The sequence below is a fragment of the Pelodiscus sinensis genome, chromosome 11 (genome assembly GCF_049634645.1).
Source record: "Pelodiscus sinensis isolate JC-2024 chromosome 11, ASM4963464v1, whole genome shotgun sequence".
Lineage (NCBI taxonomy): Eukaryota > Metazoa > Chordata > Testudines > Trionychidae > Pelodiscus > Pelodiscus sinensis.
The window spans coordinates 36257494-36278553 of NC_134721.1; the positions used below are offsets into that span (position 1 = coordinate 36257494).

Consider the following 21060-nt stretch of genomic DNA (forward strand, 5'->3'; position numbering starts at 1 on the left):
CATGTTACTCCAATCAACAGCTGTTTCGAAAGTGAAAGTGCGCACTGGGATGCGTTAATTCGAACCAAACCCCTTGGTTCGAACTAACGTTACTCCTCATTTTTTTAGGAGTAACATTAGTTCGAACCAAGGGGTTTGGTTCCAACTAACGCATCCCGGTGTGCACTTTCACTTTCAAAATAGCTGTTGATCAGAGTAACGCGCTGGCGAGATCATGCTAATGAAGCACGGGATATTTAAATCCCTGCTTCATTGACTATTTCGAATGCCTACATCTGCATCCCTAGTTCGAACTAGGGTGCAAGTGTAGACATACCCTTACTTTACTTAAGAGCCTTTGGTGATGGACCTTTTCAAAGGCTTCTGGAAATCCAAGTACACTATATCTACTGGATCCCCCTTGTCCACATGGTTGTTGACCCCCCCCCTCAAAGAATTCTAGAAGATTAGTGAGGCATGATTTCCCTTTACAGAAACCATGTTAGCTTTTCTCCAACAAATTGTGTTCATCAGTGTGTCTAACAATTCATTTCATTATTTAGACTTACTGGTCTGTAATTGCCAGGATCACTTCTAGAACCCTTTTTAAAAATTGGTGTCATATTAGCCAGCTTCCAGTTATTTGGCTCAGGGATAGCCCAAGCCTCATTGTGGAGTCATCTCCAGTCCAGAGAGAGGGGAAATGAGGCATGACGCTGTTATTTCTAGACTAAAAACCAAGTGGAGAACACCATCCCCCTTGGTTTTGTATTTTCAAATTCACCCAGGCTGACCCTATTGACCCAGGAAGCAAACACATGGGGACAGGCATTAACTTTCTTGTTTTCTCAGGTCATTTTTACTGAGCCTCTCTGCAGAAATACAGTGTGCAGATGGGAGGGGTGGAATAGATGGCATCCTCTTTGCAGGGATGGTGGATTAAATACTAGGGGCCACAGCAGCTATTTGTACCAGTGCATAGCAGATGTGGGGTGAGACTCAAGTCACAGGATGGGACCTTATGCAGAGGCAGACATCAGGCTGCAGGAGTTTCAGATGCTCTGTGGCCAAGGCCCCTGCTGAGAAATAGAAGTTCAATGAGAAGCTGGCACAGATTCATTTGCTAGGAGCCAGGCCCACACTCTGACATCTTGGAGCAGCAGGAGAAGATATTCTCAGTGGCCAGGTTGGGATGCAGGGGAGGTATTCCACCCGGAAGCTGCAGCCAGCCAGCAGTGGTTGTTGTCATCTGGTCCCCCAAGGAGGGCGCAAGGGGTCACTGTGGTCCTGGTCCCACCTTCTAGTACTTGGTGGTGAAGTTTGGGAATTCCAGGGTGGAGATTTCCCTTTCATTGGAGAAGACAGCCCGGTCAATGCGAGACATGGGACTTCCCACACGGTGCAGCCAGTTCTTCCTGTGAAGGTGGGGGAAAGAGCATATAAAGGCATCCATAAGGAGAAATCTGGCTCCCAGCCCCCCTGCTTTCACCATGAGACCCTACTCCCTTCCCAGAGTCCCAGCCCCCCTGCTCTAATCATTAAACACCACTTCTATCTCAGAGCTGGGGACAGGAGGACAAAGGAATCCTGGCTCCCTATTTACATAGCTATCATTTACCCAGCCATGATCCCACACAGACAAGGTTGGACTGTAAATTCCATGTGGAACCTGCCTCCTCTTTTATCTCTTTCCAGGACCTGAAGCAAAGATTGGGGAGAGTGGTTGCTATGGAACCTGCCTCCCCCTCCCCCTCTCCCTCCTACATTATCTGGTTCATGAAAAGGGATGGGGGAATGAAGCAGACTGGTTGTTATAGAAGCAGCCCCAATTTGTTCAAGCCCTGAAGGTGGCAGAAATGGGGGGGGGGAGTCTGGTTCCTATGGAAACAATTCCACTTCTCTCTCTGTCTTCAAATGTTGAAGGTGATGGAAAGGGGACTTGCTGCTATGGAAACTGCCTCTGGTTGTCATCGCTCTGAAGATGACGGAGCTGGTTGCTACGAAAGCTGCCCCGCCTGCCCTTCCCGGTTGCCACAGGAGATGAGTGTCTTTATGGCCCCCAAAGAGAGGAATTAATCAGGCACGTTCTCAGGTCCCTTTTGGAGGGGATGTTAATTGGGGACAAGCCAAGGCCCAGATTTCCCAGGTGTTGATTGGCTAGGGCAGCAGCACCAGGGGAACTGCCCTAGTTAGAGGCAGAAGGGTTTCAAATGGGGAACGTTTCAGTCTATGATCCTGCTCCCTGTGCCCAGGGTTTAACCCCTTCTCTCCCAGCGGGGAGGGGGATCAGCTTTGCTCCCCTCCCAGAGTGGCTGACACCATAGGTCTGCAGATCACTGGAGAGAACATAGGTATTTGAAAATGGCTTTGTGCATTCATGAAGGGATGTTTCCCACCTTGGGGATCTCAAGAATGTCAGGGAGCTCTTGGGATTGGGAATTTTCACATGGCCCAGAGGAAGGGTTGCTGGGTCACAGGATTCCTGGGTTCTATTCCTAGTGCAGCCACTGAACATGGACAAGTCCCTTCCCCCCTCCGTGCCTGTTTCCACTGCCATGATTTGTCTGTTTGGACTGAAATGTGGAGGAGGGGGGCAGGCACTGTCTGTGCAGTCAGAGGGGTGTGCGGCACCTCATACAATGGGATTCTGATCTCAGTCTGGGGGCTTCTGTGATGCCGAGAATAATGGGGCCCTGATCTCAGGGGATCTGTGCTGCACCCAGCATTAGGGGGAGGACCCTCACTCAGGAGGGTCTCTGCAATGCTGGGCATCAGGTTGTGGGGGTATGGGCAGCACCTGGTGTCACGGAGGATGTGATCTCAGATGGATAGGGGCATGTAGCACCAACTCAATCTACAGAGAACAGCTGATTAGTAGGTGGTTGGAAAAAGCTGAGAATTCTTAGAGTGAGGCAGGTGCTCAGCTATGCTACAAATGGCCTTCTGAATATGTTCAGCTTGTGTTTGATGTACATGGGTGAAGGGAGAGCTGGGGGTATACAAGGAGGAGTCTTTTCTGTATATCTCCACATCTGGGGAGCAAGACTGGGATCCTGTCTGTTCTCCTCACCTGGAGTGATGCCAGCAACTCCCTACCCCACCACTAGAGGGAGAAAACAATCCCCCAACCCCACGCCTGCTAGCTAGTCACTTCCTCCTGCTCAGATACTCAGAAGGGTGATCTCCATCCATGTTTAATACTGTGCCAACTGGCAAGCTAGGAAGCCTGGTGGATACTCACATGATCTCAACCTTCTCTTTGGGCCCTTGAACCTGCCCAGTCACAGTCCCACGGGGGGTGTTCTTCACCCAGCCAACCACCCCCAGCTTCTTGCCCTGATCTTCTGTGTACTGGAGAGGAAGAGACTGGGTTACCAAGGCCTTGAGTGGAGCCAATGGGCATTTGCCTCAGACTCCACATACAGCCACTCCTTCCCAGTGGGCTGAATGGCACAGCCTGAGTATACACTGTCCAGCATGTTGCTTCCTGAATACCCATGTGGGAGCACAGCTCTGAGGAGAAGGATTCCATCCCATCTGCCTGGGGGAGCTTTTACTCCAGGGAAAGGGCTGGGACAAGCTTTGCCCTGCATTCTACAAGGCTCCCAGCTCTTATATGACTTTGCAAAGGGGTAGCCATATTCCTGGTTGTTGTCTCAGACTCAAGCAGATGGTCCTGCATTGGCTACACTTGGAGCATGTTTTGAACCTTGTCTTTCCAATGGAAGACTCATAAACTTGATTTTTTTTCATTAATGGCCCTGAGATTCTACTGTAATCGGATGGCTCCAGTATCTGGGGCCCAAGGCACAATTCTCTATCCACCTGTGCCTGCATCTGGCCCTGACTCTACACAGTGATCTCATACAGTGAAGTTGCAGGATCCTGTATATCAAGGCAAGAATCATGAGGGCTGGTTGTATTCATGGTTCTGATTGTTCCTGCTTCAGAAAGGAAGAGGCCCAGCATATTGTTGAAGCAAATTCTTGGGCCTACATTTGTGATGTATTTGGCTCCAATCACGTGACCCACACTTCAATTATACCCATTGGTCTTTACTCTAGTAAACGTTGGAAAGAGATTAAAAATTTGGTTTGGTGTGTGCTTAGGTTAGAATAATTCCCTTCCCTACATTTGTGCCACCACCACACACGATAAATGTTTCAAAATCCTTCCTTAACTAGCATCTCATCCAAAACACTATTTATTATCATTAATATTTTGAAAAGTAGGAGGACGGTGACGGATTAAAACAGACTCTTCACTATTTGAGGGGGCACAGCAACTGACTGCACAGGACAGAATCACAACAAGGGGCCCATGTAGCCCAGTATCCCATCTCCAGCAGCAACCCAGTCCCTGTTGCTCTGAGTAAGCTGCAAGACCCCTATTCCCTGGGGAAGTTCCTTCCTGACCTCAAGGCTGTGTCTACACTGGCTGCCTATTACGAAATAGGCATGCTAATTTAGCACTTGGGAAGAGGCAAATCCGCGGGGGATTTAAATATCTCCCGCGGCATTTGCATTTTCATGGCCGCCGCTTTTTTCCGGCTTGGAGATAAGCCGGAGAAAAGCGTCCAGACTGGCACGATCCTCCGGAATAAAGCCCTATTCCGGAGGATCTCTTATTCCTACTTGCAAGAAGGAATAAGAGATACTTAAATCCCCTGCGGATTTGCCTCTTGCAAGTAGGAATAAGAGATCCTCCGGAATAGGGCTTTATTCCGGAGGATCGTGCCAGTTTGGACGCTTTTCTCCGGCTTATCTCCAAGCCGGAAAAAAGCGGCGGCCATGAAAATGCAAATTCCGCGGGGGATATTTAAATCCCCCGTGGATTTGCCTCGTCCCAAGTGCTACATTTGCAGCCTTATTCCGTAATCGGGGCCAATGTAGACGTAGCCCAACAGTTTTATGTTGACTCATGCCCTGAAGCCAACAGTTTTAGATCCCTCTCAAACTCCATTTCTATCACTTAGTATTTACTATATTAACTCTGGACTCTCTCATTACTCACAGACATGGTCAATCCTTCTGTGAACCCTGTTTAGCTCTCAGCCTCATTAGAGTTGCAGTGAATTCCACAGTCTAACCACACACTGAGTGAAAAAACATTTCCAAGGGAGATCTGCACCAATCAACCTCAATGTCCAGAAGGCAGGGTGTCTGGGACAGGATGTTGAACACTTAAATTCACTGCATCAGACTCCTGAGAAACCACACTGGGGCCTTTCAAAAATGTTCATGGTGTGGGTTGCATGGCTATAGAGGTGTGCATGCTTCTCAACCAGGGAATTCTCCTCTTCCCGAAAAATGATGCTCTGTCACCTGAGACCTTTCTCCTCTAAACTGCCTCCTGCACTTGCAAGGCCAAGAGACCATCTGGTCCCCTTCTGCCTTAGACTATCCTCTTCAGCAAGCAGCTCCTGATGGTGGCTCCCATTTCAAATATTACTGCTGATCTGGGAGCCATGACAGCAATTTCTGTTTGGTAGCACAGACCCTAGTGCCTCCAACTTGGCTGGTTCCTCCTCCCTGCCCACAGTTGCTCACACTGGCTTTGGAAGAAACAAAATACAGGACTATGTAGCACTTTAAAGACTAACAAGATGGTTTATTAGATGATGAGCTTTCGTGGGCCAGACCCACTTCCTCAGATCAAATAATGGAAGAAAATAGTCACAACCATATATACCAAAGGATACAATTTTAAAAAAATGAACACACATGAAAAGGACAAATCACATTACAGAACAGAAGGGGGATGCAGGGGGGGGGGGAAGGAAGGTGAATGCCAGTGAGTTAATGATATTAGAGGTGGGGAAGGGGAAATGTCTGTGAGTTAATAGTATTAGAGGTGATAATTGGGGAAGCTATCTTTGTAATGTGTAAGATAGCTGGGGTCTTTGTTAAGTCCCGTGCGGAGAGTGTCGAATTTTAGCATGAATGCCAGTTCAGAGGATTCCCTTTCAAGTGCAGATTTGAATGTCTTCTGAAGTAGGATGCAGGTTAGCAGGTCATTGAGACTGTGTCCTTTCTGGTTGAAATGACAAGCAACTGTTTTTTCTTTGTGATCCTGTCTAATGTCTGTTTTGTGGGCATTGATTCTTTGGCGAAGTGTCTGAGACGTTTGTCCAATGTACATAGCAGACGGACACTTTCGGCACATGATAGCATAGATTATATTTCTGGAGGCGCAGGAATATGTATTCTTGAACTTGTAACTCACTTGGTTAGGCCCAATAATGGTGTCAGCAGAGTGAATATGTGGACAAAGCTGGCAGCGGGGTTTGTTGCAAGGGCAAGTACCAGGGTTGGTATTAGTGTGGTATGTCCTGTGGTTGTTGGTAAGAATCATCTTGAGGTTAGGTGGTTGTCTATAGGAGACTATGGGTCTGTCTCCCAGAGCTTCTTGGAGTTTAGTGTCCTGTTCCAGTATAGGCTGTAATCTATTGATAAGGTGTTGGACAGGTATAAGTTGGGAGCTGTAGGTGATGACAAGTGGTGTTCTATTGTTGGTTTTCTTGGGTCTGTCTTGTAGTAGATGGTTTCTAGGTATTCGTTTGGCTCTTTCAATTTGCTTTTTTATTTCTCCAGGTGGGTAGTTGAGGTTTATAAATGCTTGGTAGAGATCCTGAAGTTTCTGGTCTCTGTCTGTGGGATTAGAGCAGATGCGGTTGTATCAAAGGGCTTGGCTATAGATGATGGATCGTATGGTGTGTGCTGGATGGGAGCTGGAAGCATGCAGGTAACTGTATGAGTCAGTGGGTTTTCTGTAGAGGGTGGTGTCTAGTTTTCCATTGTTGATTTGTACTGTGGTGTCCAGGAAATGGATCTCTCGTGTGGAATGGTCCAGGCTGAGGTTAATGGTGGGGTGTAGGTTGTTGAAATCTCTGTGGAATGTCTCCAGTGTTTCTTGGCCATGCGTCCAGATCATAAAGATGTCATCGATGTAGCGTAAGTAGAGAAGGGGTAAAAGGGGACAGGAGTTGAGGAAACGTTGTTCTAGGTCAGCCATAAAGATATTAGCATACTGTGGGGCCATGCGTGTACCCATGGCTGTGCCGCTGATCTGGAGGTATAAGTTGTTCTCAAACTGGAAATAATTGTGGGTGAGAACGAAGTTACATAGGTCTGCTACCAGGTTGGCAGTGGTGTCCTCTGAGATAGTGTTTCTAATAGCTTGTAATCCGTCTTCATGTGGGATGTTGGTGTATAGTGCTTCTACATCAATGGTGGCAAGGATGGTGTTATTGGGGAGGTTATCAATGTTTTGTAGTTTCCTTAGGAAGTCAGTAGTGTCTAGGAGGTAGCTGGGGGTGTTGTTTGCGTAGGGTTTGAGGAGAGAGTCTACATAGCTGGATAGACCAGTAGTGAGTGTGCCAATACCAGAGATGATGGGGCGTCCGGGGTGTCCAGGTTTATGGATCTTGGGAAGCAGATAGAAAAATCCTGGTCGGGGGTCAGAAGGTGTTTCTGTGTGGATTTGTTCCCGAGTAGCTGTAGGGAGGCTTTTAAGGAGACAGAGTAATTTCTTTTGGTATTCCGAGGTAGGATCAAAGGAGAGAGGTTTGTAAAATGTGGTGTTGGAGAGTTGTCTGGTTGCCTCTTGGTTATAGACGCATGGCCAAGAAACACTGGAGACATTCCACAGAGATTTCAACAACCTACACCCCACCATTAACCTCAGCCTGGACCATTCCACACGAGAGATCCATTTCCTGGACACCACAGTACAAATCAACAATGGAAAACTAGACACCACCCTCTACAGAAAACCCACTGACTCATACAGTTACCTGCATGCTTCCAGCTCCCATCCAGCACACACCATACGATCCATCATCTATAGCCAAGCCCTTCGATACAACCGCATCTGCTCTAATCCCACAGACAGAGACCAGAAACTTCAGGATCTCTACCAAGCATTTATAAACCTCAACTACCCACCTGGAGAAATAAAAAAGCAAATTGAAAGAGCCAAACGAATACCTAGAAACCATCTACTACAAGACAGACCCAAGAAAACCAACAATAGAACACCACTTGTCATCACCTACAGCTCCCAACTTATACCTGTCCAACACCTTATCAATAGATTACAGCCTATACTGGAACAGGACACTAAACTCCAAGAAGCTCTGGGAGACAGACCCATAGTCTCCTATAGACAACCACCTAACCTCAAGATGATTCTTACCAACAACCACAGGACATACCACACTAATACCAACCCTGGTACTTGCCCTTGCAACAAACCCCGCTGCCAGCTTTGTCCACATATTCACTCTGCTGACACCATTATTGGGCCTAACCAAGTGAGTTACAAGATCAAGAATACATATTCCTGCGCCTCCAGAAATATAATCTATGCTATCATGTGCCGAAAGTGTCCGTCTGCTATGTACATTGGACAAACGTCTCAGACACTTCGCCAAAGAATCAATGCCCACAAAACAGACATTAGACAGGATCACAAAGAAAAAACAGTTGCTTGTCATTTCAACCAGAAAGGACACAGTCTCAATGACCTGCTAACCTGCATCCTACTTCAGAAGACATTCAAATCTGCACTTGAAAGGGAATCCTCTGAACTGGCATTCATGCTAAAATTCGACACTCTCCGCACGGGACTTAACAAAGACTCCAGCTATCTTACACATTACAAAGATAGCTTCCCCAATTATCACCTCTAATACTATTAACTCACAGACATTTCCCCTTCCCCACCTATAATATCATTAATTCACTGGCATTCACCTTCCTTCCCTCCCCCCTGCATCCCCCTTCTGTTCTGTAATGTGATTTGTCCTTTTCATGTGTGTTCATTTTTTTAAAATTGTATCCTTTGGTATATATGGTTGTGACTATTTTCTTCCATTATTTGATCTGAGGAAGTGGGTCTGGCCCACGAAAGCTCATCATCTAATAAACCATCTTGTTAGTCTTTAAAGTGCTACATAGTCCTGTATTTTGTTTCAGCTACACCAGACTAACACGGCTACATCTCTATCACTATTCTTCTGGCTTTGGAAGGGTATTCTGAATTAGGGGCAGTTGGAAATGAGGAGTTAAGGCCATGTGACCAAGCAATGGGCTGTGCTCTAAAAGCCCATGTGTTTCCCCCATACCCACTCACATGCCCCCTTACCTTTCTAAAGAAGACACCTGGCAAGAAGAGAGAAAAAATGAGTCAGTTGCAAATAGACAGTAAATGCTGATAATTAAATGCCAGCTTTGCTTCTTAGTCATACAGGAACCACCAACCTGGATCAGGCCAGGAGCCATCTATCCTGGGATCCTAGCACTGACCAGCACCAACTGCTCAGAAAAAAAGTGCAGAAAACCCTGCTGCACTGAAATAACCTGCACCCACCTGATCTTCCATGAGCTCATGACCTGGAGTATGATGGGGTCTGTCTTTGTCACATCTCATTTGTTTTGAGAAATGTACTGCTCTAACTCTGGATATTCCTATTATCCACGGGAACATCTAATTCTTGTTTTCCTCCTGCTCAGCATTTTAGCTATCGTGGCAATGAGTTCCAAAGGCTCCCAATGAGCCTACAACTCTAGAGCAGTGTGAAATTTACTTCACAATCTGCAGTATGAATGCAAATGAAACACCAGACCCTGTCATCATCCTGCATCAGGCTAAGACATGAATGGGTTTTCACAACATCCAATATATTAGTGAAGCTGAGTGAGTTGTCCAGGAATGCCCACCAAATCAGTGGCAGAATTAGGAAGAGAACACTAGAATATGGATGACCAGTCCAGTGATCTATTCATGACACATTGTTCCCTCCAAGATCAAAGAACAGAAACCGGAAATACTGACTCCAGCCCCCCTTCGGTTTGGTAGCACAGACCCTAGTGCCTCCAACTTGGGGGCAGTTGGAAATGAGGAGATAAGGCCATGCGACCAAGAGATCACTAGATGACAAGAGCTGGGTCTATATCCCAGAAGTCTTGACTCTCAGCCTCACTGCCCCCTGCTCCGCCCCCCTCAGCTTCTACCTCAATCCACTAGCTCCCACTCCCTCCTGCATGAAAAAACTCTACTGAGAGGTTTTACAATGTGCAATGGATGAAATCTCTGTTTTCTTCTCCTGGGGGGGGGGGGGGGGGCTGCCAATCTGAGGAGAATAGCCCAGGTGGAGTCTGCCCAGATCTGGACAAAGGGAGACAGCCCATACCCCATGCTCAGAAATATGTCTGCACACACCATTCAAGATGACATTGGTGTTTCTGGAATTGCTCCCTGTCCCCTATTCCTGGGGAACTGGCTTCAATCAGTTCATTTGGGGCTCACTGAAACCCTCCCGGCCCTGCGGCATAATAGCAGCTGTCCCTGCTGTTACGGAGATTGACATGGGGCAAAGACTCTCACAAGCTATTTGCAGCATTCCCTAGCTGGAGCCAGCAGAGGAACGATCTTCTCCATTTGCAACAGAGTCAGTGCAGCGCAGGGCAATGGTGCAAAATTCAGCACACTTACCTTGCACATCCCCGTAGACCTCATAATCCAAGGTCCAGAGTCCTGAGGAAGCCATGGCACGGCATGGACAAGTGTGAAGGGCTGCAGATGGGAAGCTGGTGGGAGTGAAAGCGAGTTTGCAGCACAGCGTAGTTGTTATGTGATCTGCTGCAAGCAGCACTCTCTCTGGCCTGTTACTAAATTGAGCCCTCTTTAGACAGTGAGGAAAGAGCAGACCACACTACTCTTGCCACCCCCACCCCTGCACCCAGCCAGGGCAACTTTCTCCCGTTGCACTCACAAATACCACAGCCAACCCCTCCTCCTCCATACTCAGCACCATCTTCTTGGCTTCCCCCCTTCCAGCTCCTTTACATCCATGCTAGAACCCCCCCTGCAATGCCCACTCACCCCAGTTCTAACCTGCCTCCCACTCACCAGACCCAACACCAGTGTCGGTACCAGACACTGGCAGGAGCACTGGGTTCTCCTCCTGGGTTGGCCACTGGCTGGCTGCTTGGACAAGTCACTTCCCCTCATTGTGCCTCAATTTCCCCATCTGTAAAGTGAAGCTAATGATACTGCCCTCTTTTATAAAGCACAGTATAAGTGCCAGGTATCCCTCATATTCAGTCTAGGGGTAACCCCATCCTGCAACACTGGCATCTATCCCAGCAGCAGTGCCAGCTCCCTCCCACCTATTTCAGACCTGCCCTATGCTGCCCCTCCTGGATTTCAATTGCCCTTGGAAAGCTGGGAGGACTGGGCAATTTTGGGGGAGGGGAGGATGTGTGTGTGGTGAGTGAGAGGCGTGGGGTCTGGGGTGGAGCTGGGCATTAGGGTCTGGAGTGGAATAAATTGGAAGATTGGTCCTGGAGACTGGGAAGGCTGGGGGGCAAGGCTGGGAGTGACTGGGGTTGGGCTGAGGGCAGGGACATGGAGGTTCAGTGAAGGGATGGGACTGGATTAGGGTAGGGAGCTGGGGACTAGCTGCGGGGGCTGGGAGCTGGGGCGATTCAGCAAGGTGCGGGGTGGGATGGGGGAGCAGCCTGTGGATGTGGCTGGGGGCACAGGGCTGGATGAGAGGGACCTGGCTATGGGGTGGGACTTCGGGGCTGGCTCAGGAGGGGGGGAGGGTCAGACCTGATGGCTGGATCGGACCGGAGGGCGGTGGGGGGTGGGGTGCTGGAGACGGACGGGGTACAGAGCTGCCGTCCGGCGCGCGCTCCCGCGGGGAAGGAGAGGACGGGCGCGCGCTCCCGAGGCTCCCTTGGGCGGGAATGAGAGTTACTAGGACGAGACGGCGTAATGGCAGCAGCGGCCACGCGCACGGTGGGGAGGGGCGAAGGGTGAATGAGGAGACGGGGCTGTGGGGTCAGCTGGGGGGGTTTAACGGAAGTTGTGGGGTGGGGTCATTTGGGGCGTGGGGGCCCGTTTGGGGGCTGTGGGGTCAGGTGAGGGGAGGCACATTGGGGGCTGCGGGGGTCAGTTAGGGTGCCGGGGTCTCTGGGGGCACCAGAGGGTCAGGGATGTCATTTCGGGGAGGGGTGTGAGGAGCTGGGGATGGAGGCATTTCACCAACTGGCTTGGAGTGCATGTCACTATAGGCCTTGCCCTCCAGCCCGGCCTACGCACCCCTTGCCTCTCAGCATGTGCTTGACCGGTGGGTATCTTCTCTGGTACTAGGCTCTAGACAGGTCTTTCAGGGTCTCCCATTTCTTTCCTTCACTGGACTTCAGCCTGCACACAGCCCCCTGCAGCGCACACATCCCCATCGCCCCTGCGAGCAGTTACCCTCACACTCCCACACCCAGGACCTGGTTACCATCCTCACGGCCCTAGCCACATAAATCCACTCCTTTCGCCAATCTGTGCCATGTTTTACTGCACCATCCTCCTCTGGCTGACTGACCTATGGTGACCCTAACATAACCCACTAACCCTTCCAGTCTTCCAGACAACTTTTCGAAGTGCTTTAAAATCCATATGTTTATTTTGGATTGTCTTGAAATGTGCTGTGCCTAATGACTCGGACCCTGTCAAAATCAGTCCATAAAAAAAAAAAGCATCAAAGACTATGGTCTACCCCTGTGAAATCTGTTTTTTTTAGTGCTTTTGCCCTATACTTTCAGATTTCATGGGGGAGATCAAAGTTTCTCAAATTGGAGCTCATGATCCAAAAGGGAGTTGCAGGTGAGTCATAAGATTATTTTAGAGGTGGGTCACAGTATTGCCACCCTTACTTCTGCACTGCCTTCAGAGCTAGGTGGACAGATAGCAGCAGCTGTTAGCTGAGTCCCCAGCTCTGAAGGCAGTGTCCTGCCAGCAGCAATGCAGAAATAAGGGCAGCAGTATCATACCATAATACCCGTTCTTCTAAGCTGCTTCCTTCCTAGCTGGCTGGCCAGAGAGAAGTGGCTGCTGACTGTGGGTCCTGATCTGCAGGCATCAGTGCAGAAATAAGGGAGGCATGATATGGTATTGCCACCCTTGCTTCTTCACTTCAGTAGCTCTGCCTTCAGAGCTCGACTCTGGGCCAACTATCCAACTCTGAAGACAGCGCTGCCATCAGCAGCAGTGCAGAAGTAAGGGTAGCAGTACCGCAGCCCTACTACAATAACCTTGCAACCCCCCCCCCCACACACACACACAACTTCTTTTTGGGTCAGGATTCCTACAATTACAACGTGAAATTTCAGATTTGAATAGCTGAAATAATTAAATTGATTTTTAAAATGCCATGGCTGTGAAATTGACCAAAAGGACTGTGAATTTGGTAGAGCTCTACTCATGAGTACCTGGGATTTGGTTAGTGGTCCCATTTGGGGATCATATGAAGACTGGTTTCTGACAAAAAGACTCCCATAAAATCATGTCATATAAAAAAGTATTATAATGGTCTTTTCCACATACCTGAGGCTCAAACTATGACTCTGATCTTGCTCATTTGGCATTGATCTCAGTTAGTGTATGGTACCCGCTCCTTTCTTGGAAAACAATATTTCAGAAGTAATTTTGGGTGAAATTATGAACTCCAACATGAACTCTAGTGAGCTCTTTCCATCTAAAATCAGCAAATCCATAGTGGACTTGGTAGCTTGTTTCACAGAAGTTATCCCTAAATATATATTAACTATATAGACCAGAGTGTGACTTCAGGATCCAAGTGAGAAGAGCAGCAAGAAATAAGGAGATTTCTTGACTGCAGTACTTACAGTTTTGATCCTGTTGACAGATTCCTGTTGTGGTCTCAGAAATCACATAATTATGCGACTTTTGATGAGAAAATGTGATTTCTTCCTAGCTTCAGCCCAGTTAGGGAGAATTAGCAGTGTGTTTAAAATGAAAAAGCATGTATAGCCCTCGGAGTATTTAGTTGGGTCTGCAGGGGAAATAATAGACTGAGACCAGGGAGCTGCAAGAAGACTGTGTTAGATGAGATTTTTAACAGGGTCTAGTGATTTTTGGGTGCTCAATTCGATACAGATTACATGGGTTTTTGGAGGGCAGGTGGCCAGTGACCTTGAGGTCAGGGCGTTAGCCTGGAACTTGGGAGAAAGGGGTGCAATGGGGTGGGAGATCAAAGCTTAGTTATCTGCTTTTCTGAAGTCTGCATTCTGCTGCTCTCCTTTTGTCAGATCCTGAACTCAACTATCTCATGGTCACTTCTCCCCAGATTGCCACCCACTTTTTACCCTACCAATTCTTCCCTGTTTGTGAGCAGCAGGTCAAGAGGAGCCTGGCACCTGGTTGTTCTTCCAGCATTTGTCATCAGCTGGGAAGTTGTCATCAGCACTCTCCAAAAACTTCCTGGATTGTCTGAGCACTACTGTATTGCTCTCCAGCAGATGTCAGGGTGATTAAAATCCCCCATGAGAACCAGGGCCTGGGATTGGAAACTTCTGTTAATTGTTTGAAGAAAGCTTCATTTACCTCATCCTCTTGGTCTGGTTATCTATAGCAGATGCCTACCATGACATCACCCTAGTTGCTCTTGCCTCTAATCTTAGCGCAAATACTCTTAACAGGCTTTTGTCTAGTTTCACACTGGAGCACTGAGCAATCATACTCCCAGTGCAACTCCTCCATCTTTGGGCTGGGCTCCCCACAGATAGGGGCTTCTGCCATAGAGCAGCCTCTGTCCGTGGGGAGCTCAGGTGCTCTGTGGACAGAGGCTGCTGCCACCCCAAGCTTCTGCCTCTGTATCAGAGGCAGCAACGCAGGGTGGCAGGCAGATCCGGTCTACACAGGAAGCCGGTTTTTAAGCCAGTTTATCGGTTAATCTTGTCGACTACATGCACTCCCCAGTCCCTTGCTGCCTCTATCAGAGGTAGCAAGGGAGGGAGAGTGGGAGCCAGTGCTCATGAGGAGCTGACATAAATGCCATCTCCCCAGGAGCACCGGATCCACCCTCCGCGTGCAAGATGAGGGGAGTAGGCAGGAGCTGATGTGCATGGGGAACCGTCTGTTAAGTGGCTCTCTGCAAATGTTTGCTCCATGGACTCTCCTGCCCCCACCTGCTGCCTCCTACAGATTGAGAGGCAGCAATGCAGGTGGCAGGGAGCTCCCCGGGAGTGGGGCTGGGAGCACACTGGCTGCTTGCCCACCCCTTGGGTCTATTGAGTAGTCGTGTAACCACTACAATTTCATACAGTTACACAACTATTCAATTACACTCTAACATGTCTAGTGCTCTAGGGACTTTCTGAAAAATCAAGTGTCTTAAGCTCAGCATGTTTAAATTGAGGCACCTAAGAACATTAATAAAACAAACATTACAGAGCTTTGGACAGACCATAATGTGCATCCTGAGGCTGATGTAGAGCTAGCTACTTTCAGAATGGAGGGCTATGTTGGTGTAACAGCTCTTCAAAATAAAAAGGGACATAGAAAACTTCCCAGTTGATGGTAATGTGGCAGTAGCTGCTGCAATTCCCAGCTGAAATCAGAATGCCACTGGGCTAGACATTGGATAGCCATTTAGTGAGCAAGAAGGTCTTTACCCCGCAAAGAGTTTACAGTCTTGAAGGACAACAGATGGAAGAAGAAACAGGCACCCAGTGGGAACTTGCCCGAGGTCAGTAGCACAGCAACTGTAAACCTGGTGTCTGAAGTCCTAGGCATGTGCTTGAGGCACAGGTCCAGGCTTCTTTCCTGAGTAATTAGAGCCAATAGATTTTTCTCCCTTGTGAACATGTAAGTTATGAGCATCAGAAATGCTGAATCATGAGGTGCAAGTTTCCGGCATTAATAGTTGTGTGTACACATGTGCACTCTGCAGGTAGAGAGGCAGGAATGATACTCTTTCATGGACTTGAGCACGTAACTACAACCTAAAAAATACTACTGTGGAACCTAAAAGTGTCATATGGAGTTGGTTGCACATAACAGAGGGAGTGTCTCTGAAGCTAGGAAAAACGTTCAGTAAATAGTATCAGAGGGGTGTTTGTCTTAGTCTGTAACTTGAAAAAATGAGTAGTAGTGTAGCATCTTAGAGACTAACAAAATATATACATATATATATGGTATCATGAGCTTTTGTGGGCAAAATCCACTTCCTCACTCATCTGTGGAAGTGGGTTTTCCCATGAAAGCTCATGATACTGTATATCAGGTGTTTGCAACCTGTGTCTCTCAAGCCAAATATGGCTCAGTATGGCTATGTCTACACTGCATAGTTATTTCAGAATAAGCTATTCTGGAATAGTTATTTCGAAATAGCTTATTTCAAAATAGTACATCCACACTGCAGGTAAGCCTCAAAATTAGTCTGAGGCAGGCTTCCCTAATGTAGACGTGCTATCTCGATTTAGAGCCCCAGGAGGAATAACTTAGAATGGCCCTGGTGAAGGGCTATTTCAAAATAACAGAAGTGGAGTGTCTATACGCACCTTATTTCAAAATAGCTCTTTTGGAATAGGTGTTGTTCTTTGTAGAATGAGGTTTACAGACATTTGAATAAGCTTTCCGTTATTTCGAAATTATTTTAAAATAATGGAATTGCTGTGTAGGCTCTCACATAGTTATTTTGGAATAATGGCCATTATTCCAAAATAACTTTGCTGTGTAGACACACTCTATGGAACCAAATATGGCTCTTTGGTCATTCCCAAAATACATGCGACTTTTTAAATTAATATGAAAAATTCAAAATTTAAAAAATGCATGATTACTCATGTAGCTTGGATGTGCGCATGAACCTGAATCTAGCCAGTTATGATGTAAATATCAAAGTAATGTGTGAGAAGATGCAGCAGCAGAAGTCCCATTAAATAAAGTCTGTGAGTATGTTTCATTTATGCTATTATTAATCATCATGTCAATTATCAATAATATTAAGTTATATATTTTCAGTCATGCAAATGGGCATTCTTATACAACTCTTTGTTGATCACTTGTTCTGAATTTTGATGTAGTTTGGTTCTTTGGTTTGAAAAGGTTGCTGACCCCTGCTATATATAGTATTTTTGTTAGTCTCTAAGGCTAGGTCTATGCTATAGCCTTTTTTCGGAAAAAGCTATGCAAATTGCGTTCTGCAATTTGCGTAGCTTTTTCCTATTGCTTTTCCAGAAGAGGCTTTTCCACCATTTGATCCTGTTTAGATGGGGCCAAATGGCGGAAAAGCCTCCTCTTTCGGAGGAGCCCTTATTCCTTGTAGAACAAGGTATAAAGGGCTCCCCAAAAGAGCGCATTTGTACTTCTGCAAAAAAATCGGAAGAGCAAATGCATTCCTTGGATGCGGCAGAGTTTTTCCAGGATGTATCCTGGAAAAACCCCACAGTCTAGATGTACCCTAAGGTGCTACAAGACTACTTGTTGTTTCAGTCATTCGTATGGTGGTTTAGGTCTGGGTTCAATTCCTGGCTTAGCTATGGATGCCATATGTAACCTTGTGCAAGACCTTTGTGTCTTACTTCTCCCTCTGTAAAATGGGAAGGATATCTTCCTGCCTCCAAAGGCTGGGGGAAGTTTAAAGCTGTTAATGGTTCAGATACTATGATGGAGGTGGGCAGTAGCAGTAGGCTGCTTGTGCTGGGCTTACCCTCTGGTCTATGGATCTGTGTGCCATCAGCCTAGAGATATGTGAGCACTGCACTGGCTCAGCATATGTGTGCACTCATGCCTCAAGCAGCAACTGGAATAGCCTGGTCAGAGCCAGCTAAGCTAGTTCCATGGAGCCTCCACTTTTTCAGCTGAACATCTGGGTCTGATCATGATGGTGTCTATATGCACGTGACCACTGTTTATTTCATGCCCATCCTGAGGGCTCTAATGAAACAGCTGCCATCTGTCTTCCTCCTTTCTGAGCAGAGCTCCCTTTCTGAATTTCCAGTCCTTTACCCTAAGTAAGGCCTAGAACAGTAGTTCTCAAACTGTGGGTCAGGTCCCCACAGTGAGCAGCCATTATACTTGTTCAGGCTTTGGGGCCAAAGCCAAGACCTACTGCCTGGGATAAAGCTAATGCCTAAGAGTTTCAGCCCTGGGTGGAGAGACTCAGGTTACAGACTCCCTGCCTGGAGCTGAATCTCTTGTGCTTCAGCTTTGCCCCCAATCCCCAGAATGGTGGGGCTTGGGTAGGCTTGGGCTTTGGCCCCCCTCTTGTGGTCATTTGCTATTTTTATTGTCAGAAGAGGGGCCCAGTGCAATGAAGCTTGAGAAACCCTGGCCTAGAAGATGTCAGCAGATAAGTGGTTGTAAAGTTGCCTTCCCACTTCTCTGCATGGATTAACACCTGCCTTCATCTCTTTCTCTGGCTCCATTGACATCAGTAGGAATATTGCGTTGAGACTAGAACTCTACAAGGTTATTGGAAGGGAAGAAGACTCAGTGAGGGTGGAGGAGGTTATAAAACTGTGGCCTCATAAAGTTAACCAACAGAGACTGAACCAAAGATAGGCAGTACCAGCTCCTCCCAATGCGGTGGGTGGACACTGAGACACCATGACCACATGAACTCTGCCATAGTATTATTCCAGCACAGTGCCTTCCTCCCAACACCTCCACAAACTCCCAGGCTAGGGGTGTGAAACCATAACACTGCATGGCAGCCCATAATTCAAATACTACATCCTTTCACGTTTAAAGGCTCATGAACTGGCCTTTTCAGGCTGATCCAGTTGCCAACAGGTTAATACAGCACATCCAGTCGAATAAAGATGGGTGTTTTGCAACCTCCTGCTGGCTTTGGCATCTTCCCAAAGAGGGAGATTGTTTGTGACACTGGCAGAGGGGGGACCTGCCACAAGAGATCTTAATCCATTTTCTATCCTCCTGCATGGGATTATGCAGCAGTAGAGTCGGGTGGGGAGCAGGGGAAGAGAGCAAGTTTTGCCTGGATTTCCCCCCTCCCCCCCCAGTGTAATTATTGTGAGACAAAGAACTTTTGTTTGTCAATAAGGCCTTTCTCTCCTTCCTAGCCCTGTGGACTGGTGTGTATCTGATTTCCCAGCCTATTTGTAAGATTATGGGCATGCAGCATTGGACTGTAGTGCCACAGGCAATGCCTGGCTCAGACTGTGACCCAAGGGGTTTACAACCTTGGATCTAGCATCAAAGTCGAGATGTGCAGTGAAGGAATACAGTGTTGAGAGTCAGTAGCAGAAAGCTGTATGGTCGTCTAGCTAGGGCATAGACAGATGGCAACTAGGACTACTGGGTTCTCTCCCAGTTATGAGAAGAGTCTAATGGTCAGAGAGGAAGACTGGGAATCAGTGTTTCTGGGTTTTGTTTCTGACTCTGGAAGGGTAAGAGGATTTAGTGCAATGATGGGCTACCCCATCAGGATAATCTGATTGTGGTTTGCAATACATTTTGCTGATGTTGTCTGGCCACAGACATTATTCTGTGTCACTGGGAGCTGTGGGAAGCAGCAGTCAGCACATCCTTGTGACCCATCTCACCTGCAAGTGCTGCCCTCACAACTCCCATTGGTTGGGAAGAGTGAACTTTGGCCACTGGGAGTTGCAGAGGTGGTGCCAGCAAATGGTCAATGTCAGCAAAATGTCTTGTGGCCGGCAATCAGATTGCCCTGATGGGCCGCATGCACCTGCAGGACCACAGATAGTTCACCACTGAGCTAGTGGGTCCCGGCAAGGGGAACTGGGAGTTAGGAGTCCTGGGTTCTTTTTCCAGCTCTGTCACTGACCTTGGGCAAGTTCCTTGCCTTCTTGGTGTCCCTGTTTCCCTTCCCATACAGTGTGCATTTAGACTGATCTCTTGGGACCTGCTCTATACATACGGTTATTGTATCAGTGTAATTATGTTGGTTAGGGATGGGATTTTTTGCCAGTATAGTCATGCTAAGACATCCTCTAGCCACTATGATGCAGTTATATTGGGATAAAGGTGCCTTATCTTGTTATAGCTTATTCCCTTTGTGAGCTATCTTTGTCTAAACACATTTATCCTTGGCTGGCTGCATCCAAAATGAGCAAGTTGTAATGCTTTAACTAGACCAAGAGAATTAAATCCGGGCAAATTTGTGTGCAGACAGAACCTTTAAACTGAAATGTGGTCACGATATGAGCACTGGGAGAGAGCTGTCCCAGCACTCTATGTAAACCACCTCTGCGGGGGAAGAGGCTAACAGTGCTGGGAAGCACAGCTCTCAGAACTGTAGCGTGGTTCATATTGGTGCTTTAGAGCACTGTAACTTGCTGCGTTTGAGGTATGTGTATGATTTTTCACTCCCCTGAGCCAGAAAGTTTACAGAGCTGCAAGGTGTTAGTGTGGACAGACTTAGTATGTGTTTGTACAGTGCCTAGCACAACTGGGCTCTGCTGTCCACTGGAGGTGCTACAGTAAGACAAATAGCAAAGATCACTCAACTCTGCATGGCTGATCAGAGGGATGAAGAACCTTGTCTTACAAGAGGAAACTTAAGAACTGATCTTGCTTAGCCTGGCAAAACAAAGTTAGGAGGGGATCTGAGCACATTGTCTCTGAATACATTGTGGGGAGGAAATCTAGGAAGGTAGAAGAGCTGCTGAAGCTCAAGGAAGGCACTGGAACAAGAACAAAATAGAGATAAACCGGGCAAGAATCAATGTGGGCTGGAAAAGAGAAGAAAGTTTCTAACCAGCAGAGGAGAATGTGGAACAGCCTTATGGGGCTTAGTTCTAACATGGAGCATGAGAAACTTATAGCTGAGATTCTGGGACAGAGTTGCCTGTGATAGCAGGGGACTGGATTCGGTGACCCAGGAGCTTTGTGATGTTATGCTCCACTCAAGGAAGTCAGTTAAACAAAACCATAAATACTCTTACTGGAAGGGCTGGAAGGTTGCATCACTCTATTCCAGTTCCTGGAGTTCAGGACAGATCACAAATGCAGGGACAGACAAAGCAGGCTGCAGCCTAATGGAGAGGCCTGACTCATCCTGTCTTGCTGCAGGCTTTGTGCAGAATGTACTCAATCTGCACTAACCAAGATCATAGGTTTCCCTACAGAGTCCCTTGTCTAGAAGCATGATCAGGAAACCTCCTAAAAGTTTAAAGTGATTGATTACAAATAACGTTAACAGTTTTCAATACCCCACATTGTGCCACCCCTGTGTCCCTATGCTCATCAGCTCTGATTGTGCACCTCGATGAGCATTTTGGGTTT

At 47.4% G+C, this 21060-nt stretch overlaps 2 protein-coding genes across 10 annotated transcripts in view; one reads left to right on the plus strand and one right to left on the minus strand.

Annotated features, from left to right (window-relative positions):
* Positions 1–814: 814 nt before the first annotated feature.
* LOC102460367 (acylphosphatase-2-like) lies at positions 815–12122 on the minus strand. 4 transcript variants are annotated; one of them, XM_025188917.2, is made up of 5 exons: positions 12091–12122; positions 10477–10571; positions 9127–9143; positions 3221–3330; positions 815–1394 (listed from the first exon to the last, which is right to left on the minus strand). In XM_025188917.2, the coding sequence occupies exons 1-5, from the start codon at positions 12105–12107 to the stop codon at positions 1280–1282; spliced, it is 354 nt and encodes a 117-aa protein (XP_025044702.1). In that variant the 5' UTR covers positions 12108–12122; the 3' UTR covers positions 815–1279. The 4 variants fall into 4 exon arrangements, with proteins under 4 accessions (XP_025044702.1, XP_075795395.1, XP_075795394.1 ...); XM_075939279.1 differs by lacking the exon at positions 12091–12122 and adding an exon at positions 11599–11727 and having other exon boundaries at positions 816–1394; XM_006131604.4 differs by lacking the exon at positions 12091–12122 and adding an exon at positions 10894–10990 and having other exon boundaries at positions 816–1394.
* The window catches only part of TOP6BL (TOP6B like initiator of meiotic double strand breaks), a 76414-nt gene continuing 66961 nt past the window's right edge, over positions 11608–21060 (plus strand). Inside the window, exon 1 of one of the 6 annotated variants that reach the window (XM_075939267.1) lies at positions 11608–11787. In XM_075939267.1, coding sequence (XP_075795382.1) covers positions 11764–11787 — 24 coding nt within the window. In that variant the 5' untranslated portion in view covers positions 11608–11763. The remainder of the gene's footprint in view (positions 11788–21060) is intronic. The other 5 variants (XM_075939266.1, XM_075939262.1, XM_075939264.1 and 2 more) reach the window with 5 other exon arrangements.

Excerpts from the sequence above, each read along its gene's own strand:
- LOC102460367 (XM_025188917.2), bottom strand. Across the intron at positions 1,395-3,220 it reads AAAGAGAAGGTTGAGATCAT|GAAGAACTGGCTGCACCGTG; the intron begins GTGAGTATCCAC and ends CCACCTTCACAG.